General features: G+C 66.7%; 1 protein-coding gene across 7 annotated transcripts in view; it reads left to right on the plus strand.

The window, feature by feature from the left end:
• The first annotated feature begins 567 nt into the window (after positions 1–567).
• The window catches only part of RAPGEF1 (Rap guanine nucleotide exchange factor 1), a 63059-nt gene continuing 43765 nt past the window's right edge, over positions 568–19861 (plus strand). For all 7 annotated transcript variants that reach the window (XM_056108843.1, XM_056108845.1, XM_056108846.1 and 4 more), the window contains exon 1: positions 568–707. In XM_056108843.1, the coding sequence (XP_055964818.1) occupies positions 683–707 (25 nt within the window). In that variant the 5' untranslated portion in view covers positions 568–682. The remainder of the gene's footprint in view (positions 708–19861) is intronic.

A 19861-nucleotide genomic window follows, 5' to 3' on the forward strand; every position in this document is an offset into this window, starting at 1 on the left:
AATCCAGGACTTTCTAGAAAGGCGCCCCCCCCCCAGGCGTCCTGCCCTAACCCTGGGCTGGAGGACTCAGATCCTCCCGCGGTCACTGTGCTCTAGTGGGCAGGCTCGGGCCTTGGCGTGGAGCTGGGACCAGACGATGGTTCCCTGCCATCAGGGCGCTGAGTGCGGGCTGGGAGGCCAAGGGTCCTTCCTAGGCTGGGGCGTCTGCGAGGTCAGGGAGCACCGTGGCGGGTGGGTCCGGTCTCGGCTGGACCTCGTCCGAACCGGGGGTGGGGTGGGGTGGGGTGGGGTGGGCGCCGGCGGGGAGGCCGGAGTCCGGGAGTGGACGCTGCCTCCGCGGCGAGGGGGGACAGGTGCCCGCGGGCTGCTGCTCGGGCTCGGGTTCGGGCGCGGCGGAGGCGCGGCGGGCCGGGCGGGAGGGCGGGAGCCCCGGCGGGCGGCGGCGCGGGGACTCCGGGCCGGCAGGGGGCGCCGCGCGCGGGCTCCGGGCCGGCAGGCAGGGGGCGCCGCGCGGGCGGGCGCCGGCAGGGGGCGCTGTGGCGCGCGCGCGGCGGCGGCGGCGGCGGCGGCGGCGGCGGCGGCGGCGGCCCGGAGCGCCGGGCGGGCCATGGCGGCGCGGGCGTGAGCGCAGCAGGCCGGGGCGGGGGCGGGCGGCGGCCTCGGCCTCCGGCGCAGCCCGGAAATGTCCGGCCGGCTGGAGAAAGCAGGTGAGGCCGGGCCGGGGGCGGCGGGCGGGCGGGCGGGCGGGCGGGCCGGGGCTCGGGCCGGGCGGGCGCGCGGCGGGGCCGGGTTCGGGCCGGGCGGGCCGGGCCGGCGCCTCCTCCTCCTCCTCCTCGTCCTCCTCCCCCTCCTCCCCCTCCTCCTCCTCCTCCCGCGGGCCCCGCGCCGGGCCGAGCCGGGCCGGACCGGGCCGGGCCGCGTCCGGTGCAGACGCGCGTCTTTGTGCGCGCGAGTCGGGCCGCGGGGCCGGCGCGCGGGCGGGTCGGCCCGGGACCCCCGCGGGCCGGGACGCGGCGGCGCAGGAAGTGGGCTCGGCCCGCGGGACGCGGCTGCGCTTCCGGCCGTGCCAGCCCTGCCCGGCGGGGGCACCGGCGCCCCCCGCGCCGCACCAGGCCCCGGCGCCCCCGGGCCCCGCCGTGCACGCACACGCACCCGCGCGCCTCCGGACCCGGTGCTGGGCGCGGCGGCCCCGGGCTGCCGGGGGAACTTGGATGTTGAGGAATAACGTCCGGGCTGCAGGCCGGTGCAACAGGCCGATCACGTGCCCCCGGGCCTGGCACGGCGGTCCCCCCCGGACGGAGCGGAACCCGAACATCCCCCGGGGCTTCCTGCGGCTCGGACGGACCCGGACCCGGCGCAGGGGGCACAGGGCGGCAGGGAGCCGGCTCGGGAGGAGGGGGCTCTCTCCGCCTCCGTTCTGGTCTGTTACCTGGAGGAAGGAGGTCTGGGGGTCCTTGGTGCCAGCCTCGGCCCCACTGCACCTGCCCCGGTGCCCGGTGCGAAGCCAGCACGCATTGGTCTCAGAGAGCCAGACCTGACCCCCTGCCTGGGCATCCAGGCCTCTGCTGGCCTGGCTGGGGTCAGCTGGGGCTGGGGCGCAGGTGAGGGGAGCAGTTGGGGTCCCGTGGCAGTGCAGCCGGAAGGTGGGCGGGAGCAGAGGGACAGGGTGCCTGGGACTGACCGCTGCGCCGGGCGGAACTGTGGGGTCACGGGTCTCCTGGGATGATCCCAGGGACCCCTGAGTGGGTGTGAGGTGTGACTAGGGCTCCGCTGCATTCCCGCACCCCGGGGACGCTGTCCTTTGGTGAAGCTCTCGCCCGAGTGGATGGTGCACCCAGCCTGCTGGCTGCCGGCTGCTGGCTGCTGTGTGTCCTCTCCTTGCTCTCCGAAACCGGGGCCAGTCCTTTCTCTTCCCAGGGCCTCGGGCCCGGCTGAGGGGGTGCCTGCAGGAGCAGGTCCCTGACCCTCACCCTGTGCTCCTGGGGAGCCCCTGGAGGTTTGTACTGCCCCGAAATATGCGTCCCGCTCGCTCTGGGGGGGCTGCACACGCGCCCACCGCCTCTGGGCTTCCCCAGAAGGGCCATTGTGGCTGCAGTCCCCATGCCGAGGGTGATGGCCCTGAGCTGGGAGTTGGGGGCCAGCGCAGAGGCTGGTGGGCACGGGGAGGCCAGTGGGCAGCTCCGGGGTACAGGCTCGGCCTTGGAAGCCCAGCAGGACTTGTGGGAACCCGCGTTGGCGAGGGGGTATCTCGCCTGGTTCTGCTGCGTCTGCAAGGGTGTCTCATCTGTCCTGGGCGCTTCCTGTCCACCTACTGAGTGGACCAAGGGGATCCCGCTGCCCGGAAGTGGACACCTAGGCCGTATCCACCCATGGGAGGGTGTGTTGGAGCCAAAGCCACCTTCGATCCAGAGACGAATTGGGATCATCTTTAAAAGCAGGAACTTGCTTACAAATCTCTGGGTGCACGTGGGGCCCTCTGGGGGACCCCGAGTCCAGCTCCTCTGGGGCCACTGTCCCCCTGCTTGTACTCTCGCGTGAGCGTGCGGCCGACCCCGTGCGCTTGTTCTCCACGTGTGGAGCCGCTGCCCGCCCTTCCCGCCACTCCGTCCCTCTGAGGCGGCACCGGGGTTGGCGGGCTGCCCGGCAGGTGTCCCCGCCCTGGCTAGTGTGTGGGGCGCTGGGATGTGGCGGGTGCACGTGGCGTGGTGGGCGGGTCAGGGGGGCCTTGGGGACCTGGGGGCAGCGAGGGGGGCTCTCGATGCACAGGCGCTGGACGGGGCGCCTCGTCGGCCAGCTGCGCCCAGCCTCCTGCGTGGCCTGCTTCCTGCACCCAAGTTTACCCTGCAGTTGTTGGGCGTCTGTCCACACCACGCCCCTCGCACCCTGCAGGGCTGTTGAGAGTGGCTGCTCGGTGGCTCCGCCTGAGCCCAGAGCCCTGAGGTTGGGATTCTGGCGCTTTTGTTGGGGGGATGGGGCCGTGGACGTGCCTGGGGGTCCTGCAGCTTGGTGGTTAGGCAAAGGCTGCTTACGGGGCAAGCCACCTCCGCTCCACTCTGCCTCCCCGGACCTAACAGCCCTCCAGACCAGCTCTGAGCCCCCACGAGGCGTCTCCCCATCCCGGGGCTGTGCAGTCTTGGTGACAGTCTCGCGCTGCCCCTGGCCCTGGCCGCCGGAGCCGCAGTACCTCCTTGTTGGCAAACACCAGGCAGCCGAGGGCGGGTCTCCTGGGGTCACAGTCCAGCGCGGACGACTCAGCGTCTTGCACTGTCCCAGTCGGTGGCCGCCCACGTGTCGAGGGCAGCCGGGGCCAAGGGTGCCAGTGACCGGCGGGTCACAGCCCGGGCTCTGCCCAGCCTGTGCTCCCAGCCAGGCCCGGCGCCCGTTCACATTAATGCCTGAGCCCCAGTTCCTGCTTCTCCATCTGACTCGGCTGAGAAGAACCAAAACGGTTTCGGAATGAGTGCCACCACGGCTCCGTTACTTCAGCCCGGAGGTGGCTGTGATGGCCATGCCAGGAGCTGTGCGGCGGGTGGCTGAGCTGTGACCACGGTGTCCTGGTCGCCGCAGCCCCTGGGAGGAGGCCGGAGGGGCCGGCACCTGGGAGCTTGTGGAGAAATGACCCCAAATGCGCCGGCAGGGCCTGGCTGTGCCAAGTGTCCCCATTGTCATGGCTGTGCCTTGGGATGGCAGAGGCTGAGGGTGGGCACCTGCTGCAGGGACAGGGCCGGTGAGAGGAGCCCCGGTGGCCGGGAGTTTCCGGGAATGCCAGGGCACGATGACCCGTTTGCGGAGCTCCACCAGGGCCAGCGGGAAGCGCAGGAGGGAGTCGGCCCTGCCCCCCGCTTCTCTGCTGCCTGCGCCCACTTCCTCCACGGGCTGGGGGATCCCGGGGGGCCCTGACCCACATGTGGGTTGGCTCAGAAGCCTGTTTTCGCTCCCCTCTGCCGCTAAGGAGTGGACAGAGTGTCCAGTACTGGCCCCGTGGAGCTGTGCCGGTGCCCCCGGACCAGGCTCCAGTTCACGTGCCCCGGCAAGACGAACACGGGCTTCTGAGCACAGACATGACAGCTGCCAGGTGCTCACAGTGTCCAGGCCTCTGATGGCCCCTGAGGAGGGCCACGTGCCTGGGCCGGGTCCGCCCTGCAGTGCCAGGCCCAGCCAGGTGTCAACACGAGTGGCCGCGATCCTGCGCTTGTGGAGGGGCTGGGCCGGGGGCCGTTGGGTTCTTTGCGGCACCTTGTTCTTCTGTCGGGTTCATCCCTTGCTGCTGGTCCCTCTGCTGACCTGGAGGGTTGGGCTGTGGGCACCTGAGCCCTCGGCCCTGCTGGGAGGGGCAGCGGCCTGCCCTGGGGCCTGGCCCACGTCTCTCATTTCTTGGTGGGGTGAGTTCTGAGGCCAGGAGCCTGCCCTGCGCTGGCGGTCAAGCAGATCCCCGGGTGCCGACCTAGGCCAGCCAGTGCCTTCGCTGGCTGCTGGCTGCAGAGGGCTGGTGGGGGGCTGGGGCCAGGTCTGGGGGCTGGGGCAGGGCTGGGGGCTGTGTCAGCTGTCATCTCCAGAGCAGGGCAGGGTGAGGGAGATGGGCTGGGGTGGTCGCTGCAGGTGGCCCCCTGGGCAGACCGGCTCCAGCTGTGAAGAATGGACGCATTCACTATCTGCTGGGCGGCGAGTGGACAGCCGGTTGTGCACGGGCATGGCTGGCCCCCCGTCCCTTGAGAGACAAACGTGCGGTGGCCCCAGACCCACCCGTGCTGGTGCCAGGCGCTGGCCGGCCCCCGGCACGTGGGCTCCACGGCCGTCTCCAGGCAGGAGGTGACGGGAGGTCCCTGGCAGGGCTTGGTGGGCCCAGCTGCCCTGAGATGTGGGGGGAGGGAACCACGCTTGGCACCCTCTGCCCCGTGATCCCAGAGCCTGGGCTGCAGCCGCGGCTGGTCTGGTCACCTTCAGGGCCCTCGGCCGGCATCACGGTGAAACCTCCACCGTTCCTCCGAAACCCTGATGGAAACAGCCCGTTCCTGCCATGATCCTCTTGCGCCCAGCATGGTTCCTGAGAGGTGTCGGCATGTCATGTCCCAGACGTGGATGTCAGAGCTGTGCTGGGCCTTTCCCCTCAGACCCCAGGCTTCCTGGGCTCTGCTGACCCCGAGGACAGTGACCCCCGGACAGTGGAGCGGATGGAGGCCACGGGGGAGTGACGGGAGGGCTGGGGGCACCGGGTCGCTCTTGCCGCTTTTCTCCCTCACTCTGGGTCTCGGCCCAGCGCTCGGCCGTGCCAGGCTCTTGGTCTTCTGCCGGCCCCTGCTCTGGAATTCCCCCGGGTCTTCCCAGCCTCTGCAAGGGCGCCTGATGGCCGAAGCCGGCCTGCAGATTGGCCAGCAGCTTCCGGTTCCTCATGGAGGTGATGGGTGACAGGAGCTGAACCTGCAGGGGTTTGTTTCAGACGAGACTCGGGGAGAGCCCTGAGCAGAGCGATGCCACCTGCCACCCCCCACCCCCACCCACCCCACCCATCCCCCATCCATCTGCTGTGAGTCCACCCCCCACTCCCCCATCCACCCACCCACGTACCCATCATCTCCCCCCTGCCACTCCCCTCCCCCCGTGCAACCCTGAGCAAGTGCTCACTGAGTGCCAGGCCCCTTCCTGGGGCTGGGGGTGCTGTGGTCAGCGGTGTCGTGCCCTGGGGAGCCGACAGTCCAGCCCTGCCTGTGCTTCTTCTATGCCGGTCTGCCCTGCAGGGGAGTGGGTGGCCCAGCCTGGAGTGGACAGTACGGGGAGCTTGGGCCCTGGATCTGGGCCCAGCTTCGCAGGGACTGGGGGTCGGCCAAGACCTAGGGCTGGTCGAAGCCTCAGTTTCCCGTGTGTACGATGTAGCACATCTGCCCGGCGGCCCCCCGGCGAGCCTCGATCCTCTGTTCCTGCGGTTTGGCTGCACCCCTACACCTACCAGCACCTCTTCTTGAAAACCGTGTTCCTCACGGTCGTGCCGTGGACGAGCTGCCTAGAAGCAGGGATCCTGGGGGACGCCCTTCCTCCCAGGCATCTGGTTTCCCTCTGAGGAAGCCGAGTTCTGGGGACCAGGCTGGCTCGGGTCGGCCCCAGAGAGTGGGTTCCCGGCAGGAGCGACAGCGGCTCATTTCAGCTCCATGCTCTCGGCTGGGAGCGGTGTCGGGCGACCACGCCCAGAGGCACTCGGGATTGTGCAGTGCTGGGTTGGAACCTGGACTCTCGGGACTGTGCAGTGCCGGCTTGCAACCCGGGCTCCTTGCATGCAGTGATTGTGCTGCACCCTCGGCGCCGTGTGCAGAAGACTTGGGCCTGTGGGCCGGGACCTTCTTCTTAGCGACTCCCCTCAGCCTCCCAGGCTGCGTCTGCTGGTGTCGTGTTAAACGCAGCCACTGCAGAGCCCGAGAGACAGATGGCAGGGAGGCGCTTCCTTGCATGTCGCCAACCTGAGTGAGATCCCGGGCCCCACCCGAGCAATTCCTGAGTGCAGGACCAGGAGTCAGCCCTGAGCACCGCCGGACGTGGCCCCAGCCGCAGCGGCCACTTGGGGTGGGCTCAGCCCCGCTCACGGGTGTGCCGGGCGCGCGTGCAGGGCTGCTGGCGAGGGGTTCCAGAGCCTTCGGATGAAATCAGGACTCAGATAAGACGATGTAGAAACACCGTCCCAGTGACTTCGGGCCGGGCCCGCCCCCTTCCCTGGGGGTGATGTGAGCGTGGGTGCAGTGCCCCCTTCCCCCCCGCCCCCGTGGGTCGGGGCAGCTGGCACGGGAGTCACCAGCCCCCCCCTTTTCACTTTCGTTCCTCGCCCCGCCCTGGAGCGCAGGCTGCCGGTCATTAGCATAACCACACCAATTTGTCGGCCTGCCTCGGCTTGTCGGTGGCACCGGGCACATACTCGCGCTCTGAGCTCATCTCGCAGGGCGCCTCTGCCCCCCGCAGCACCCCGGGTCCCCGAACCAGGCACACACACGGCCCTCGCTGCCCTCCCAGCAGCCCGCCAGGCCCCGGCCAAGGCCAGCATGTGGACGTGTGGGTGGAAGGAGCCACCCGAGGAGGCCTCCGCGGGCGGGCCGCCTGGGGCCGTATCTGGGTCCTTGTGATACTCTGACGTCACCAGCAGTGACGCTCTCGCGGCTCTGTTGTGGAATCGTCGTTTCTCGGGAAGCAGGGAAAAGGGGGTGGCGTTAGTGGTGTGGGTTGTGAGCCCCCCCCAATAAAATAAAAAGCGGAGAGATAGAGGCGGGTCCGGTGCTTGTCGGGCACATGGCAAGCTGGGTTTGATCCCCAGCACTGCACAGGGCCCCCGAGTTCCTGCCGGGAGTGACCCCCCCCCCAAGCACTGCTGGGTGTGGCCCCTAAACAGAGCAGGACAAATAAGATAGCACGGCCCGACTTCAGAAGCTCCGCGGTGAAGGACGCGTGTCAGCCACGGGAGTCACACGAAGCCTTGTTCTTGCCAGCAGCTGGGGTCCTGGACTCCTGCTGTCTGCAGTCTGGGGGGCGGGGGGGCGTGGTCATCCAGCCCAGACCACCCTGGCATGAGCTCGGGTGTGTAAGTGGCATCCCCCAGTTGCCAGGAGTTGGACCTGTGTGCTGGTGGCCGTCGGGGCAGGGAGGGCATGCCCCCTGCAGCACCCCGGGCCCCCGAGCCAGGCACACACACGTGGTGTGGGGAGTCATCACGGCAGACAGACGGTCAGCACTGTCCACCGCAGGTCTGGTGGAGTCACCGTGACTGCCCTGGGGCTGGTCTGAGGGGCAAACGCCAAGGTGGGGCTCTGCTCTCCCACGCAGAGATGTGGGAAGAAGGGAGGCCCATGGGCTAGCAGTGCCGCTGGCCCTCAAGCCTGTCCGTGCAGCACAGCCGTGAGAGGGGGACGGTGTAGTGGACCCCGGCTGGCCTGTGGGGAGTGGTCAGAGTCACGCAGAGTGGGGTCACTGTGGAGCGTGGGGTCATGGGCAGGGAGCGGGGTCACAGTGGGACGTGGGGTCACAGTGGGGAGCAGGGTCATGGTAGAGAGCGGGGTCACAGATGGGGAGTGGGGTCATGGGGGGATGGGGTCATGGCTGCTGCCTGGTGCCCAGGATTCCAGGTTAAATGTAATCAAATATTGTTGGGGCTGGAGCGATAGCACAGCCAGGAGGGCATTTTGCCTTGCACTCGGCGGACCCGGGTTCGATTCCCACCATCTCATATGGTCCACTGCCTGAGCACCACCAGGAGTAATTCCTGAGTGCAGAGCCAGGAGTCACCCCTGTGCATCTCCGGGTGTGACCCACAAAAAACAAAACAAACAAAAATATTGTGAACGATCTTATAAAAATGAAAGTAAAAAAAGAGAAGAAAATCGTATCTGCAGAAATCAATGAAAGGTGCTGGGAATGATAAAAACGAACACAAAACAAAGTGTCTCTGGGTGAGAGAGGCAGCAGGTGCGGGAGAAGTGGGGCCAGGACTCGGCTCCCTCTGCAGGGAGAGGCCCTGGGGGCCACACGGGGCTGCTGGCTCCTTATCACGTCGCAGGAGACCCTGGAAGGCAGCGTCTGGGGGCTGCGCTGGGACCTGGGTCCTTGCTTTGTTTGTTTGTTGTTTCTGTGCCACACCCAGCTGTGCTCAGCCTGACTCCTGACTCTGCTCGGGGACCGGTGGGCTGATTGTGAGCAGGGCAGACTCCCTCTGTCCTCAGGCGGGCACCTGAGCCCGCCTGCCCCGAGCCTGAGACTCTGCAGAGGTGCCCGACTCGGCCCTGTCCTCACCGCGCGCCTTAGTTCCAGAGCATCTTTGAACTAGGCGCTGAGCTCCCTGGTTTTAGCTGCCACACCCCTGCCCCCAGCTACCCTGTCTCCTGCCCTCCTCCCCACACCCCTGCCTCAGTCCATGACCCTGGACCCCCCTTCCCTCCTCCCTGGATCTCCTGCTTGCCCCAGCCCGCCCTCCCTTCCCTGCCCTGCAGAGGAGATGAGAGGCTGAAGGGAAGGGATCCCCTGCTCTAAGCAGGACGGGGCCGGGGGGACTCCCTCTGCCCAAATCAGTTTTGTTGGTGACCCGCTGCAGCGGCCTTTGACACTGGTGAGTGCCTGCGGGTGTCCTGGCGAGGCCCGATGCTTCCCGTGACTGACTGCCCTGGTCCACGGCCGGCCAGCTGCCCAAGGCGGGACAGCGGGGCAGACGCCCAGGCCCGGTTCCCAAGCTGCCCTTTGTATGCTGAGCGCTGGAACTCCCTCTGGAGCCTTCTCCGGGCCAGGCTTCCTCGTATTGTCTTTGCTGGAGCGGAAGTGGCCACATCGGGCCTTCCTCCCCGCTCCCCCCTGGCCATCGGCTAAGGGAGGGGTCGGGCCCTGTGCCCGCTCCTCACAGCCTGCAGGACCATCTCACCCGCTGACCGCTGCGCGGGGCCGCACACCGCCGGCACCAAGGACGCTGTGTCCCAGGGACAGCCCAGAGCTGCTGAGGGGGACGCCGGTGGCCGTGCGCTGGCTCTGCCCTTGGGGTTGCTGCTTGCTCTCCTTCCCTGCGCGGGCTGGTGGCCTCCTGGAGAGGGGGTCCCACAGGCTGGCTGGGGACTCACCAGGCTCCTCCCCTGGGTCTGTGGGGGGCTCACCTGGTCGGGAGGAACATAGCTCACACACAGGGGGCAGGGTGGAGGCTGGCACATGGGGGTCCTGTGTTCCACGAGACCGCCCTGGCCTGTGTGCTGCAGGAGGGCCGGTGACGTGGGCGTGCCCATACTAGGCCCAGAGCTGGTCACGCCCCCAGGCCTCCTCTTTTTTTTCGGGGGCTCCCGGAGAAGATGTCCCCAGCCTGCCTCCGGGGGTGCTGGCACTGAGGGGGTGCTGACACACCCTCCGGAGGGTCTCACCCACCAGCCCCTGTCCCAGCCACTCGTGGCCAACCACTGTCCACAGGTGTGACATACAGTGATGGTCGTGAGACAGACGTGGACGTGGTTCTGTGTGTCTCTGCCCTGGCACGGGGCTCGCGACGGCAATAGGGGGTGTAGGGGGAACCCCAAGTGGTGCGGCGGGTCCTGGTCCCCTCCCGCTGATTCCCGGCCACCCCAGTCATGATTCTGTGCTGTGGGGCCCCTGGGACCACCAGGACCACCCAGCCGTGCTCGGGGCTAAACATGGCAGTGCTCAGCAGGCCCTGAGGTGCCGGGAACACACCTGGTCTCTGCCCCACTTCAATCATCCGTCATTGTTGGTCTCTCGCTGGTCCTGATGTGCGGAGCCACCCTGAGACCCGTGCACGTGTGGCCTGGTGTATGAATCCACTTCAATGCTTGTGGCCTGATGCGTGAATCTACCCTGAGGCCCGTGTGCTCGTGGCCTGATGCATGAATCTGCCCTGTATGTATGATCCAACCCTGACACTCGTGGCCTGACACGTGCTCGTGGCCTGGTGTATGAATCCGCCCCAACAACTCATGGCCTGATGTACAAACCCGCCCTGAGGCCCGTGTGCGCTCGTTGTGTAGAGGGTGAGGCGCGTGGGCATGGCCTTTGCTGACCGCTTCGGCCGTGCCGCTGGCAGCCCCTTTCCCAGGCTGGTTGCTTGAGGCTCTCCAAGGAGGCGGGTCCGTTTCTCGTGGCTCCAAGGCCCGTCCACACTGGCACACTCCCGAGCGGCAGCGACTGAGCGACTGTAAATCGGGCCTTGGGAACTGCACGTTGCCATGGGAACCTGTCAGCAGTGTGGTGGCCTAGGTAGGAAGTGGCCGAGCTGACAGCCCACTGGCCTGTCGGGGGTCGCCCTGACTCCAGCTCTCTGCAGGGATGGGGTGGGGGTTGGGGGGTGTAGCTTGGAGGGGGTCTGGCCTGCAGGAAGCAGAGGCATCCGTGCCCCAAAGACCCTGCCCGGGCCCGGGCCCGAGGGGCTGTGGCTTTGCGCCTGTCCTTCCACCTTGCTGTCCCCCAGTTATAAGGCGCCTCCGGTGCAGGTTCTTGTACCGGACACTCTGCGTGTACCGCGCTTGGCCACTTACTTGCCCCAGTGGGAACTTGCCTTAGGTGAGTGGAGTCAGTGAGGTACGGCCCCTGGGGGTCTCTGTGCCCTTGGGGAGATGCTTTTCCGGGAAGAACGAGGCCCCAGCTCAGTCGCTCAGACACTTATCCAGGTGCGTGGGGCTGGGGGGCAGGGCGAGGTGCTCACCTTGTGCTGGTGACCCGGGTGTGATGTCCAGCAGCACAGTGGGTCCCCCCGAGCCCCACCAGCAATGATCCTGGAGTGCAGAGCCAGGAGTGAGCCCTGAGCATCGCCAGGAGTGAGCCCTGAGCATCGCCAGGTGTGGTCCCCAAACAAACAGAAATCGTCTCAGTTGTCCAGGTCATAATATGAGACCTGAGGCTGGAGCTATGATAGCACAGCGGGTAGGGCATTTGCGTTGCACGCGGCCGACCCAGGTTCGATTCCCAGCATCCCATATGGTCCCCCGAGCACTTCCAGGAGTGATTCCTGAGTTCAAAGCCAGGAGTAACCCTGTGCCTAGCTGGGTGTGACCCAAAAAACAAAATATGAGACCTTGAGGGGTCTGGAGTGATAGCATAGCGGGTAGGGCATTTGCCTTGCACGCGGCCAACCTGGGTTCGATTCCCAGCATCCCATAGGGTCCCCCAAGCACCGCCAGGAGTGACTCCTGAGTGCAGAGCCAGGAGGAACCCCTGAGCATCACTGGGAGTTACCCAAAAAGAAAGAAAAAAGAGGCACTTTGCAGCCTCAGTGGGGAGGGGCTTGGGGAGGAGCTGTGGCCCCGAGGCTGCACTGGGCACCTCCGTGCCCCCCACCCCCTTCTCTCCAGCACCGCTGAGCGCGTCCTTCCCCCTCTTCTCCCGACACGGAGGAGCAGGAGTGTTCTGATGCTGTTTTCCTTCGGGAACCCGGCGTCAGAGGAGTCGGTTGTTTGCTTGGGGGAATCGGGTTCCCGTGACTCTTGTGGGTCTGAGCAGGAGGACCCTGAAAAGAAGTGGGCCCTGCCGAGGGGGGGGGCCGTGGCACGCCCCCAGCCCTGCCCGTTCTTTGCCTTGTCACTGAGGCCCCGCCCGAGGAAGCGGCATTGGAAGTGCTGGGGAATGACCGTGGCTCCGGCCGCTTTCCCGTGCGTAACAGCGTCCGGCCTCTCCTCTGCTCCCTCAGACGGACGGACGAGGCAGGAAGCAGAGGCGGCCCGTGGAGAGGACAGAGGGTCTGCGGGGCTCCCGCGGGGTGCCGGGGGATGTCCACGAGATGACGCTCCTTCCAGCGGGGACGTGGCCGTCGGGTGCAGTTCCGAGAGGGCCTGGGGCTTCCGGGACGGGCCGGCCTTAGGATGGGCAATGCTGCTGAAGCCCAGAGGCCCGCGAGGCAGAGCCGTGGCAGCCCCCGGAAGCAAGGTGAGGAGGGCCGGGCGCTCACTCACGCCCGCGTGCGGGGAACCGGGCGCCTGGACTTTGTCTCAGTGGCGGGGATCTACAGCTTTACCGCAGCTTTACCGGATAGTTCAGGCCCAGGACAGTTTGGTTTCGAGCCGCCGTCCCCGAGCAGGGAGGGAATCAGCACGGGGCTGCCGAGGGACGTGTCGGGGCAGGCTGGACGCGGGAAGCGGGTGCTCGTGGGCGAGGGTCTGGTGGGCGGAGAGGCGGGCCCGCTGCAGCCCCGCTCCGCTCCCACCTGGGTGGAGTCTGGGCCCCCGCTGGCAGCCTGCTAGGAGGGGTCCTGCTTTGGGTGCAGCCGAGACCACTCGGGGCCCAGGTGGCCAGTCTGGGCCGGAGCTGCGTGGTGGACGGTGTGTAGGGCTGTCCCCACCTGACCATGGTGGTGAGTCGTGGAGAAGCTCGCATCTTGGTGCGGGCCGGAGCAGGGTGGGGTGAGGGTCACGCTGACTCCACAGTGGGGCGTGTGAGTGAACGTGGCCCCCCTGACACCCGTCTGCCCATTCACAGAGCAGAAATAGGCTGATTTGTTGCTTTTGTGGGGGGCAAACCCAGTGGTACTCAGGATGTATTCCCAGTCTGCACTCAGGGGTCACTCCTGGCAGGCTCTGGGGATCCTCTGGGGTGCCGGGGATCGAACCTGGGTCGGCCCCTTGCCAGGTCAGTGCTTTACCCGTTGTACTGTCGCTCCACCACGAGGAATTTGATTACTCAGTTTTTCTTCTTTCTGTCTTTTGAGTCACACCCGGCGGAGCTCAGGCTCCCTCCCGGCAGGCTTGAGGGGACATTACGGGGCGCTGCAGGTCCAACTCTGTCCACCAGGTATGAGGCAGGGCCCTCCCGCTGTCCTGTCGCTTGGCCCCACGCTGGGCAGGCTCAGAGCTCCTGGGCTGCAAGGTGGAATGTGCGAGCCAGTCACTGCTTCATGTGCTGGTTGGAACATAGAAGTCCAGCTGCTGGTTGTGACACCCCTGCTGAGTGGCCAGGACGTTTCCTGCAGGTGACACGGGTCAGGATCCAGCCCTTCCTCAGTGCCACGTGAGGGCTGCGGGGTCTCCGGCCCCCAGAAAGCCCCCGGCGCTGGTCAGCACTCGGGCACTGCCTCGTGGGGAGAGGCAGTGCGTGTCCTCTGCAGGGCACGTGGCTGCCCTAGGAGGTGCATGGGGGGCGCAGCGGCAAGGCTGAGGGTCCTGACCGGGCTCCAGAGCGTGCCTGGGTCCTGTTCCATGGAGCCGTGGCTGGTGGCGTGGGGAGCTGCGGGGCCCCTGGTGGCAGTAGAGTTTCGGGGTCCGCAGTAAATTGGGGGTGAAGAGAAGGCCCCGGCTCCCAGCCTTGACTGACCCCTTGAGGTCAGTGGGGCTGTTGGCCCATGGAGGGTGGGGGACTCCCAGTTCTTGGTCTCCCTCATGGTGGTTGAAGTTTGGGGACCTGGGTTTTAGAGCTTTTTTTTTTAATTTTTGGGTCACACCTGGTGATGCTTGAGGGTTCCTCCTGGCTCTGCACTCAGGAATTACTCTTGGCAGTGCTCGGGGGCTATATGGGATGCTGGGGATTGAAACCAGATCGGCCACATGCAAGGTAAATGCCCTACCCGCTGTATTCTGTTCCCTGATGGTGGGCATGGCGTCCGTGTCAAGGCCGGGAGGCCCAGACCCCCTGCGGGCAGGTGGAAACAGCGTCCTCTCTCTGCCCGGGGATGTGGTGTTTGTGTCTCGGGTCCGTGGCCAGTGCTCGCCCCATTACCTGTGTCTCGGCGCCAGCCCCCTTCAGCCTTCAGACACGCCCTCCGGGCCTCGGAGCCGTGTGCGGGGCGCCCCGGGGCCCAGACCTGTCCCCTGGGCCCTCCCCGCCGGGGCCTCTGCTTCGTCCTGGCCCTGCTCAGGGCTCACTCCCGGGGGTCCCGGGCACGGACCCTGCCAGGCCAGCGCCCTCCCCGCTGCAGCCACTGCTCTTGCTTTTTAGTTCACTTTTCCAGCCCTTAGACCCCAGAGGGGAAAACCCAGAGCTGCCCCAGGGCTCGAGGTCAGGCTCTTGGCAGCCGGTCAGTTTGGGGCGTTTATGGTGCCGGAGTGAGCGGGCGGAGGTGGCACCGCCCGGCCCTCGGCAACCTGCTCTCTGCCCTCACGGCCTCGCGTGACTGCTGCCATCGTGGCCTCCCCCAGGCCTGTTTTTATTGACGTGTTTACTGCTGGGCCTGCCGGGATCCTGCGCCCTCCCTCCGCCCTCCTGCTGGACCTGCCTCTGCCCGGCCCCTGGGCCCGCCGTGCCCACTGCGCAGGCCCAGGCGGCTGCTGGAGCCGAGAGGGCGCTGGGGCATTGGTGAGCCACGGGAGGACAGGGCCATGCGGGGGGCCCTGCCTGTCGGGGCCAGGGGGCTGGGCTCCAGCAAGCGGAACCTGAGGTTGCACCAGTGCCCAAGCCCCCGCCAGGGTCTGGGCAGCCACCCAGGAAAGCCGGGTCCTGGACGCTGGCTCCCGTGGCCCCCGCAGGCCCTGTCCTCCGCGTCTCCTTCTGGAGGAGTGGAGGGTTGCTGGCAGCGCTCATTCCGGCCTGGATGGAAGTCTCTTGGGCATTAAAGACGGCCTCAGTCTCGGCATGCTGCCCCGTGACCCCCGTGACCCCTGGGCACTGCAGCCTGCGGTGTGCCCCGCAGGGACCCACTCCTGCTTCCGGCTCCAGGCGCTGCGGTTCCGGCCCTGGGCACGCCGGAACACAGGCCCGAGGAGTGAAGCCTCGCTGAGGCCGGGGCAGAGTTTCATTTTGATCGAAAAGTTGTTCTGCTCTGGGTGAGGGTGGGCGAGCATCTCCGTCTGCAGCATGGGTGCTGCTAGCTCCCCTTCAGGGCGTGCCCACGGCCGGCCTCAGCCCTTGGCCATGCTGGGTGTCCTCGCGGCTGCTGACCGTGGGGTTTGGTCACGTTCCCCTCAGCTCGCCTGCGGTGCAGAGCAGGTCATTCCCCATGCGCTGGTGGCCGAGTGGGTGCTGGCCGCTTTGCGCGTGGCCGTGGCTCTGTCGGGCGGTTGCCTGGGCCTGGGGCGCTCGCCGGGCTTTGCCTGGGCCGGCAGCTGTCGCACTCTCACGGGTGACGCACGAGCTATCAGCCTGGAGTGTTTCCATTCTGGAATTGTTTCTCATAAAACCCTGGTTCTGTTTACTGATGCCATAGTGATGAGCCTGGTGAGGGCAGCCAGGGGGCACGGGAAGGTCAGGAGCCGTGAGCCGCACCGGGGACCTGTCTGTTTCCAGGCCCGGCCTTCCCGCGGGCGCGGCTCCCCTCGATGGGCCGGCCGCTCTCCACCCAGGTGCTGGGCTCCCTCCCGTGCGGGGGACGGGGCAGCCCCCGCGTGTCCTGACGGTGGGCGGTGGGGCACCGGGAGGTGGGGGACGCAGCCAGCTCCGGCCACGCACACCGTGAAGAGGCTGCGGGCAGGAGCGAGAGCTCCCAGGCCAAGGCGGCTCAGCCCAGCCCCAGCCCCTGGGTCCTCTCTGACTGCTGGGATGTTCTGGTGGCTTCTCCTGGGGTTGTGCCCGGGCATCTGCGAGGGACTGTGGAGTGCCACGGCCACTCTGCGCTGCCTCCGTGCCCGCTGAGGAGCCAGACGATGGGGAAGAGCAAGTGTCGCGACGGCGTCCGGCACCTGCCACGGCCCCACGGCGCAGTTTCTGGCTCTGTGACTTGGGGTTGTTTGACGGTGGTTTTCAACCCCGAGGGCTGCCAGGGCCCACCCCACGGACAAGCGCTGGGAAACTGCGCGTGGAGCGCGGGTCCCAGGCTAGCTGGCCCTCGCGGCACCGGGTGAGGCATGACGTGACCGGGAGAGGCCCCGGGGATGCGCCGCCGTCTTCTGCCGCCTTCCTACCCCCGGCGAGGCTGCAGGTCGGCCGCGTCGCCGGCTCCCACGAACCCGGGTTTGTGCTCGTGAATGATCAGATGTAGGAAGTGGAAAACATAAGCGTAAAGGAATCTTTCTCACGAGGAGCGGAGGGTGTTGTTTGGGGTGTGGGTAAGAAAAGGGAAGGAAACTTCGCTTTGTCATCAGATATTTCCAAATTTAGAACAATATCTCGCCCCGCTGTTGGCTTTAGGGTACATTTACCCTGGGAACATGCGGAAAACACATTTCCGTGTTGGCTGCTTCTCTCCCAGCTGCAGAAAGGGTATCGCCGTGGTCTCAGGCCCAGTGGTGTCCCGTCGTGGCCACTCCGAGCCCAGCGTCCCCTTCCAGCAGGGGCTGCCAGGAGGACGCACCGTCCCGGAAGTCGCTTCCTAACGAAATGCCCCGATTACTTTCTGGGGACTTGTGGGCCCTGCCGGGCACCTCTGTGCCAGGGCCGGTGGGGTCAGGGTGGCGAGAGGGTGAAGGTCACGGGCTCCGCAGGCCAGGGGCAGAGCTGGGTGACATGTGAGATGACCTTGGCTGCAGGCCCCAGGGGAGCCACCCGCACGGCCCTTTCTCCCAGGCTGCCCGTCCCCTGGGCGCTGGGGACTGGGGCCCCTGTGGTCCTTCCTCCTCACGCTCTCGGGACTCGCTTAGCCGGCAGGAGAGCTGCCCGTTGCAGGCTGCACCCGGACTTGACACTTGACCACACAGGCCTCATTTCTGAGATGGGGGTTTCTCAGCTGCCGAGCGCGGTTCCCGCCCCAACACATGTGCCCAGGCCTGCTGGAAGGGCCGGGGTGGGGACAGCGAGGTGCCGGAGCAGGGCACATGCAGGATGCCGGGTTCCATTTCTGCACCGCCCGGTGCCCTGAGCACCATCAGGAGTGGCCCCTGAGCCCTGCCCGGCCTCCAAACCAGGGAAGGTCAGACGCAACCCCGGCCTCGGGAAGCTGGACACCCCTGGAGGGACATGCCTGATCCTCCCTGTGAAGTGGGCACAGCAGGAGAGTGGGCCTTGGTGTCCCCAAGGGGCTCTGGGTGGGGTGGCTTCTGTGGCGCCGTGTCCTTGTGCCCGGGGACCGAGGTGACCTCAGGGGAAGCGGGAGCGGCCTTGGGGCAGGCTGGCCCCCATCTGGGTACACTGGTGCTGGACACAACCTCGAGGCTCCTCTGGACACGTAGCCGCAGAGTCCTGTGGGTCCTGCCCAGCTCAGACCTTGCTCGGGGGCCAGAGAGTTGCTGTTGGGAGCACTTTCTGCCCATCACTTCATGGAAGGCGGAAGATATCCAGGGGGGATCCCTGGGTCTTTTTTCTGAAAACAGGGTGTCGGCCTCTGAGTTTGGGAGCCTCTGGGGTGCCCAGGCCCCGGGGGAGCCCCTGGCCAGGAGGCCCAGGAGGCAAGGCCCAGCTGCTGGCCCGTCCCTCTGTGGGGGCCTCACCTGCCCACACTTGCCACTCTGCTCTGAGCTGCCCACTGACTCCTAGGGAGGTACTTGACTACCACGTCCAGCCTGGGTGACCAGACAGAACCCTGCCCGCTGCAGGCGTCCTGCTTCCTCGGGTCCTGACAGCACCCCTGGCTCATTGGGCCACTTGGCCAGTAGGTCACTGTGGAATCAGCAGCGAGGGGCTTCTTAAAACTGAATGACTACAGCTGGGGGCCAAACGACACACAGTCAGGAGGTGCCTGCCCTGCACGCGGCCCTGCCGGGGTCCATCCGGTGCCAGCACCCAACATGGTCCCCTGAGCACCAGGAGTGAGCCCTGAGTGCAGAGCCGGGTGTCAGCCCTGAGCACTGCCAGGTGTGGCCCTTGAGCCACCAGCCCAACCAGGGACGATGGCAAGGTCTCCTAAGCACCTCCCCCCACCCCGCAGGGAAGGGAGATGTGGACCATCTCAAGTCAAACTCTGGAATAAAAAGAAAATACGGGCAGGAGAGAGCCTGGGCACTGGGGCAGGCTTCACGGACACGCTCAGCGAAACAAACAGCCCCATAAAACAGAGTGCAGGTTGGCACAGCCCTCACCTGGAGGCTGTGTGGGGCTCGTAGGCACGGGGAAAGACCCAGCACCCCACGATTAGGGACGCGCAGATTAAAGCCCCAGGAGACACGGGCGGGCTCGCCTGCGGGTGTAGGTCACGGCAGCGAGTGTGGGGGAGGGAGGGGCGTGGCGGGGGCAGGGCATGGGGAGCCGCCTCGGGAAGTAGAGCTGCTCTGGGACCCGCAGCCCACGGGGACTGTCCAGGGATGATCTTTTTTTTTTTTTATCATAAAAATACTTTATTTGGTCCCTAAAAGATCAGGAACCATCATCGTCTGTTTCAGACTTTCCTGCATAAGAACGTGAAATTGGGGCCCAGGAGAGCCACAGGGCTTCAGGTCGGGGCTTGCCTGTTTTGGTCCCTGGCACCACTCGTGGTCCCCGAGCATTGCCAAGAGTGATCCCTGGTCCTAGAGCCAGGAGTCAGCCCTGCGCACCACCAAGTCATGGACCCGGCCAGTGACAGGCCCGCCACTGTCCATGCGGCGTTACACACGGTCACTTGGAAACAGCCCGGGTGGCCGCACGTGCTCTGGGCGCACCACCCCTGAGACGGGGACCCTGCCAGACCCCAGCCTTGTTTTACGGCCGAACGCTGTTCAGCTGAGCAAAGAGGGCAGTTGCCCCTTGCACCAAATTGGGTGGCGCATGGTGGATGGTGCAAAGCAGCGGTTGGGACAAGGCGGGGACAGCTGCTGGCCGGGTTCCCTGACGTGTGCGGCGTCGGGAAAGCAAACCGAGTGGTGGCCCAGCCGAAGCTAAAGGCCGGGGGCACGGACGGGCTCACCGGAGGGGCCGGGGGCGGGCTGAAGGGGGTGTGTGTTTCGGGTCACAGAACGTCTGAGTGTCTGCCGAGCTGAATGAGCTCGGCTGGCCGCCAGTGTCCATGCGTGAGGCCCTGCAGCGGGCCCGGGGCGCTGGGGCGTGAGTCTTCCAGAACGAGGCGGGCTCTGGGTCTGGAGCGGCAGCAGTGTGAGGAGGGCCTGTCCCGGCCACGCCTCTGCTCCGTCCTCGGGCTCTCCCGTGTGCCCAGGAAGGACAGTGGAACTGGCCACTGTGAACTGGGGAGCAGGTGAGACGGCACTGAGTGCCAGGGAGCACCGGGGCGTCGGGGGAGGTGAGGAGGATGAGAAGCTGGGCCTGCAGACCAGGCAGTGGGTGGTCTACTTGGGGAGTCTCAGGGCACGAGGTTCCAGGGGGACCCTGGGGCTGTGCACAGGAGCAGGCTCGGCCGGCCCAGGAGTTTGGAGCAATGCACCTTGTCTATGTGGGCTTGTGTGTGTTGGGGGGCCGGAGCCGGGGAACCCCACTGCAAGTTGGTGTCCTGGCCGATCGGAAAGCCTGTGAGGACAGGGTGGCCCAGGGCGTGGGAGGGCTGGGAGGTTTTGTTGGTGCTGGGCAGCTCCCTTGGTGGGAGGTGACTCAGAGCAGCTCACAGGTGACCGTTGTCACCGTGGACAGAGCATCGTGCTAAGCCGTGTCAGAAGGAGGGGGGGGCAGACCCAGCCAGGCCAGGCCGGCCCCT

This window comes from Sorex fumeus, unplaced genomic scaffold (assembly GCF_029834395.1).
Source record: "Sorex fumeus unplaced genomic scaffold, SorFum_2.1 ptg000233l, whole genome shotgun sequence".
NCBI classification, from domain to species: Eukaryota; Metazoa; Chordata; class Mammalia; order Eulipotyphla; family Soricidae; genus Sorex; species Sorex fumeus.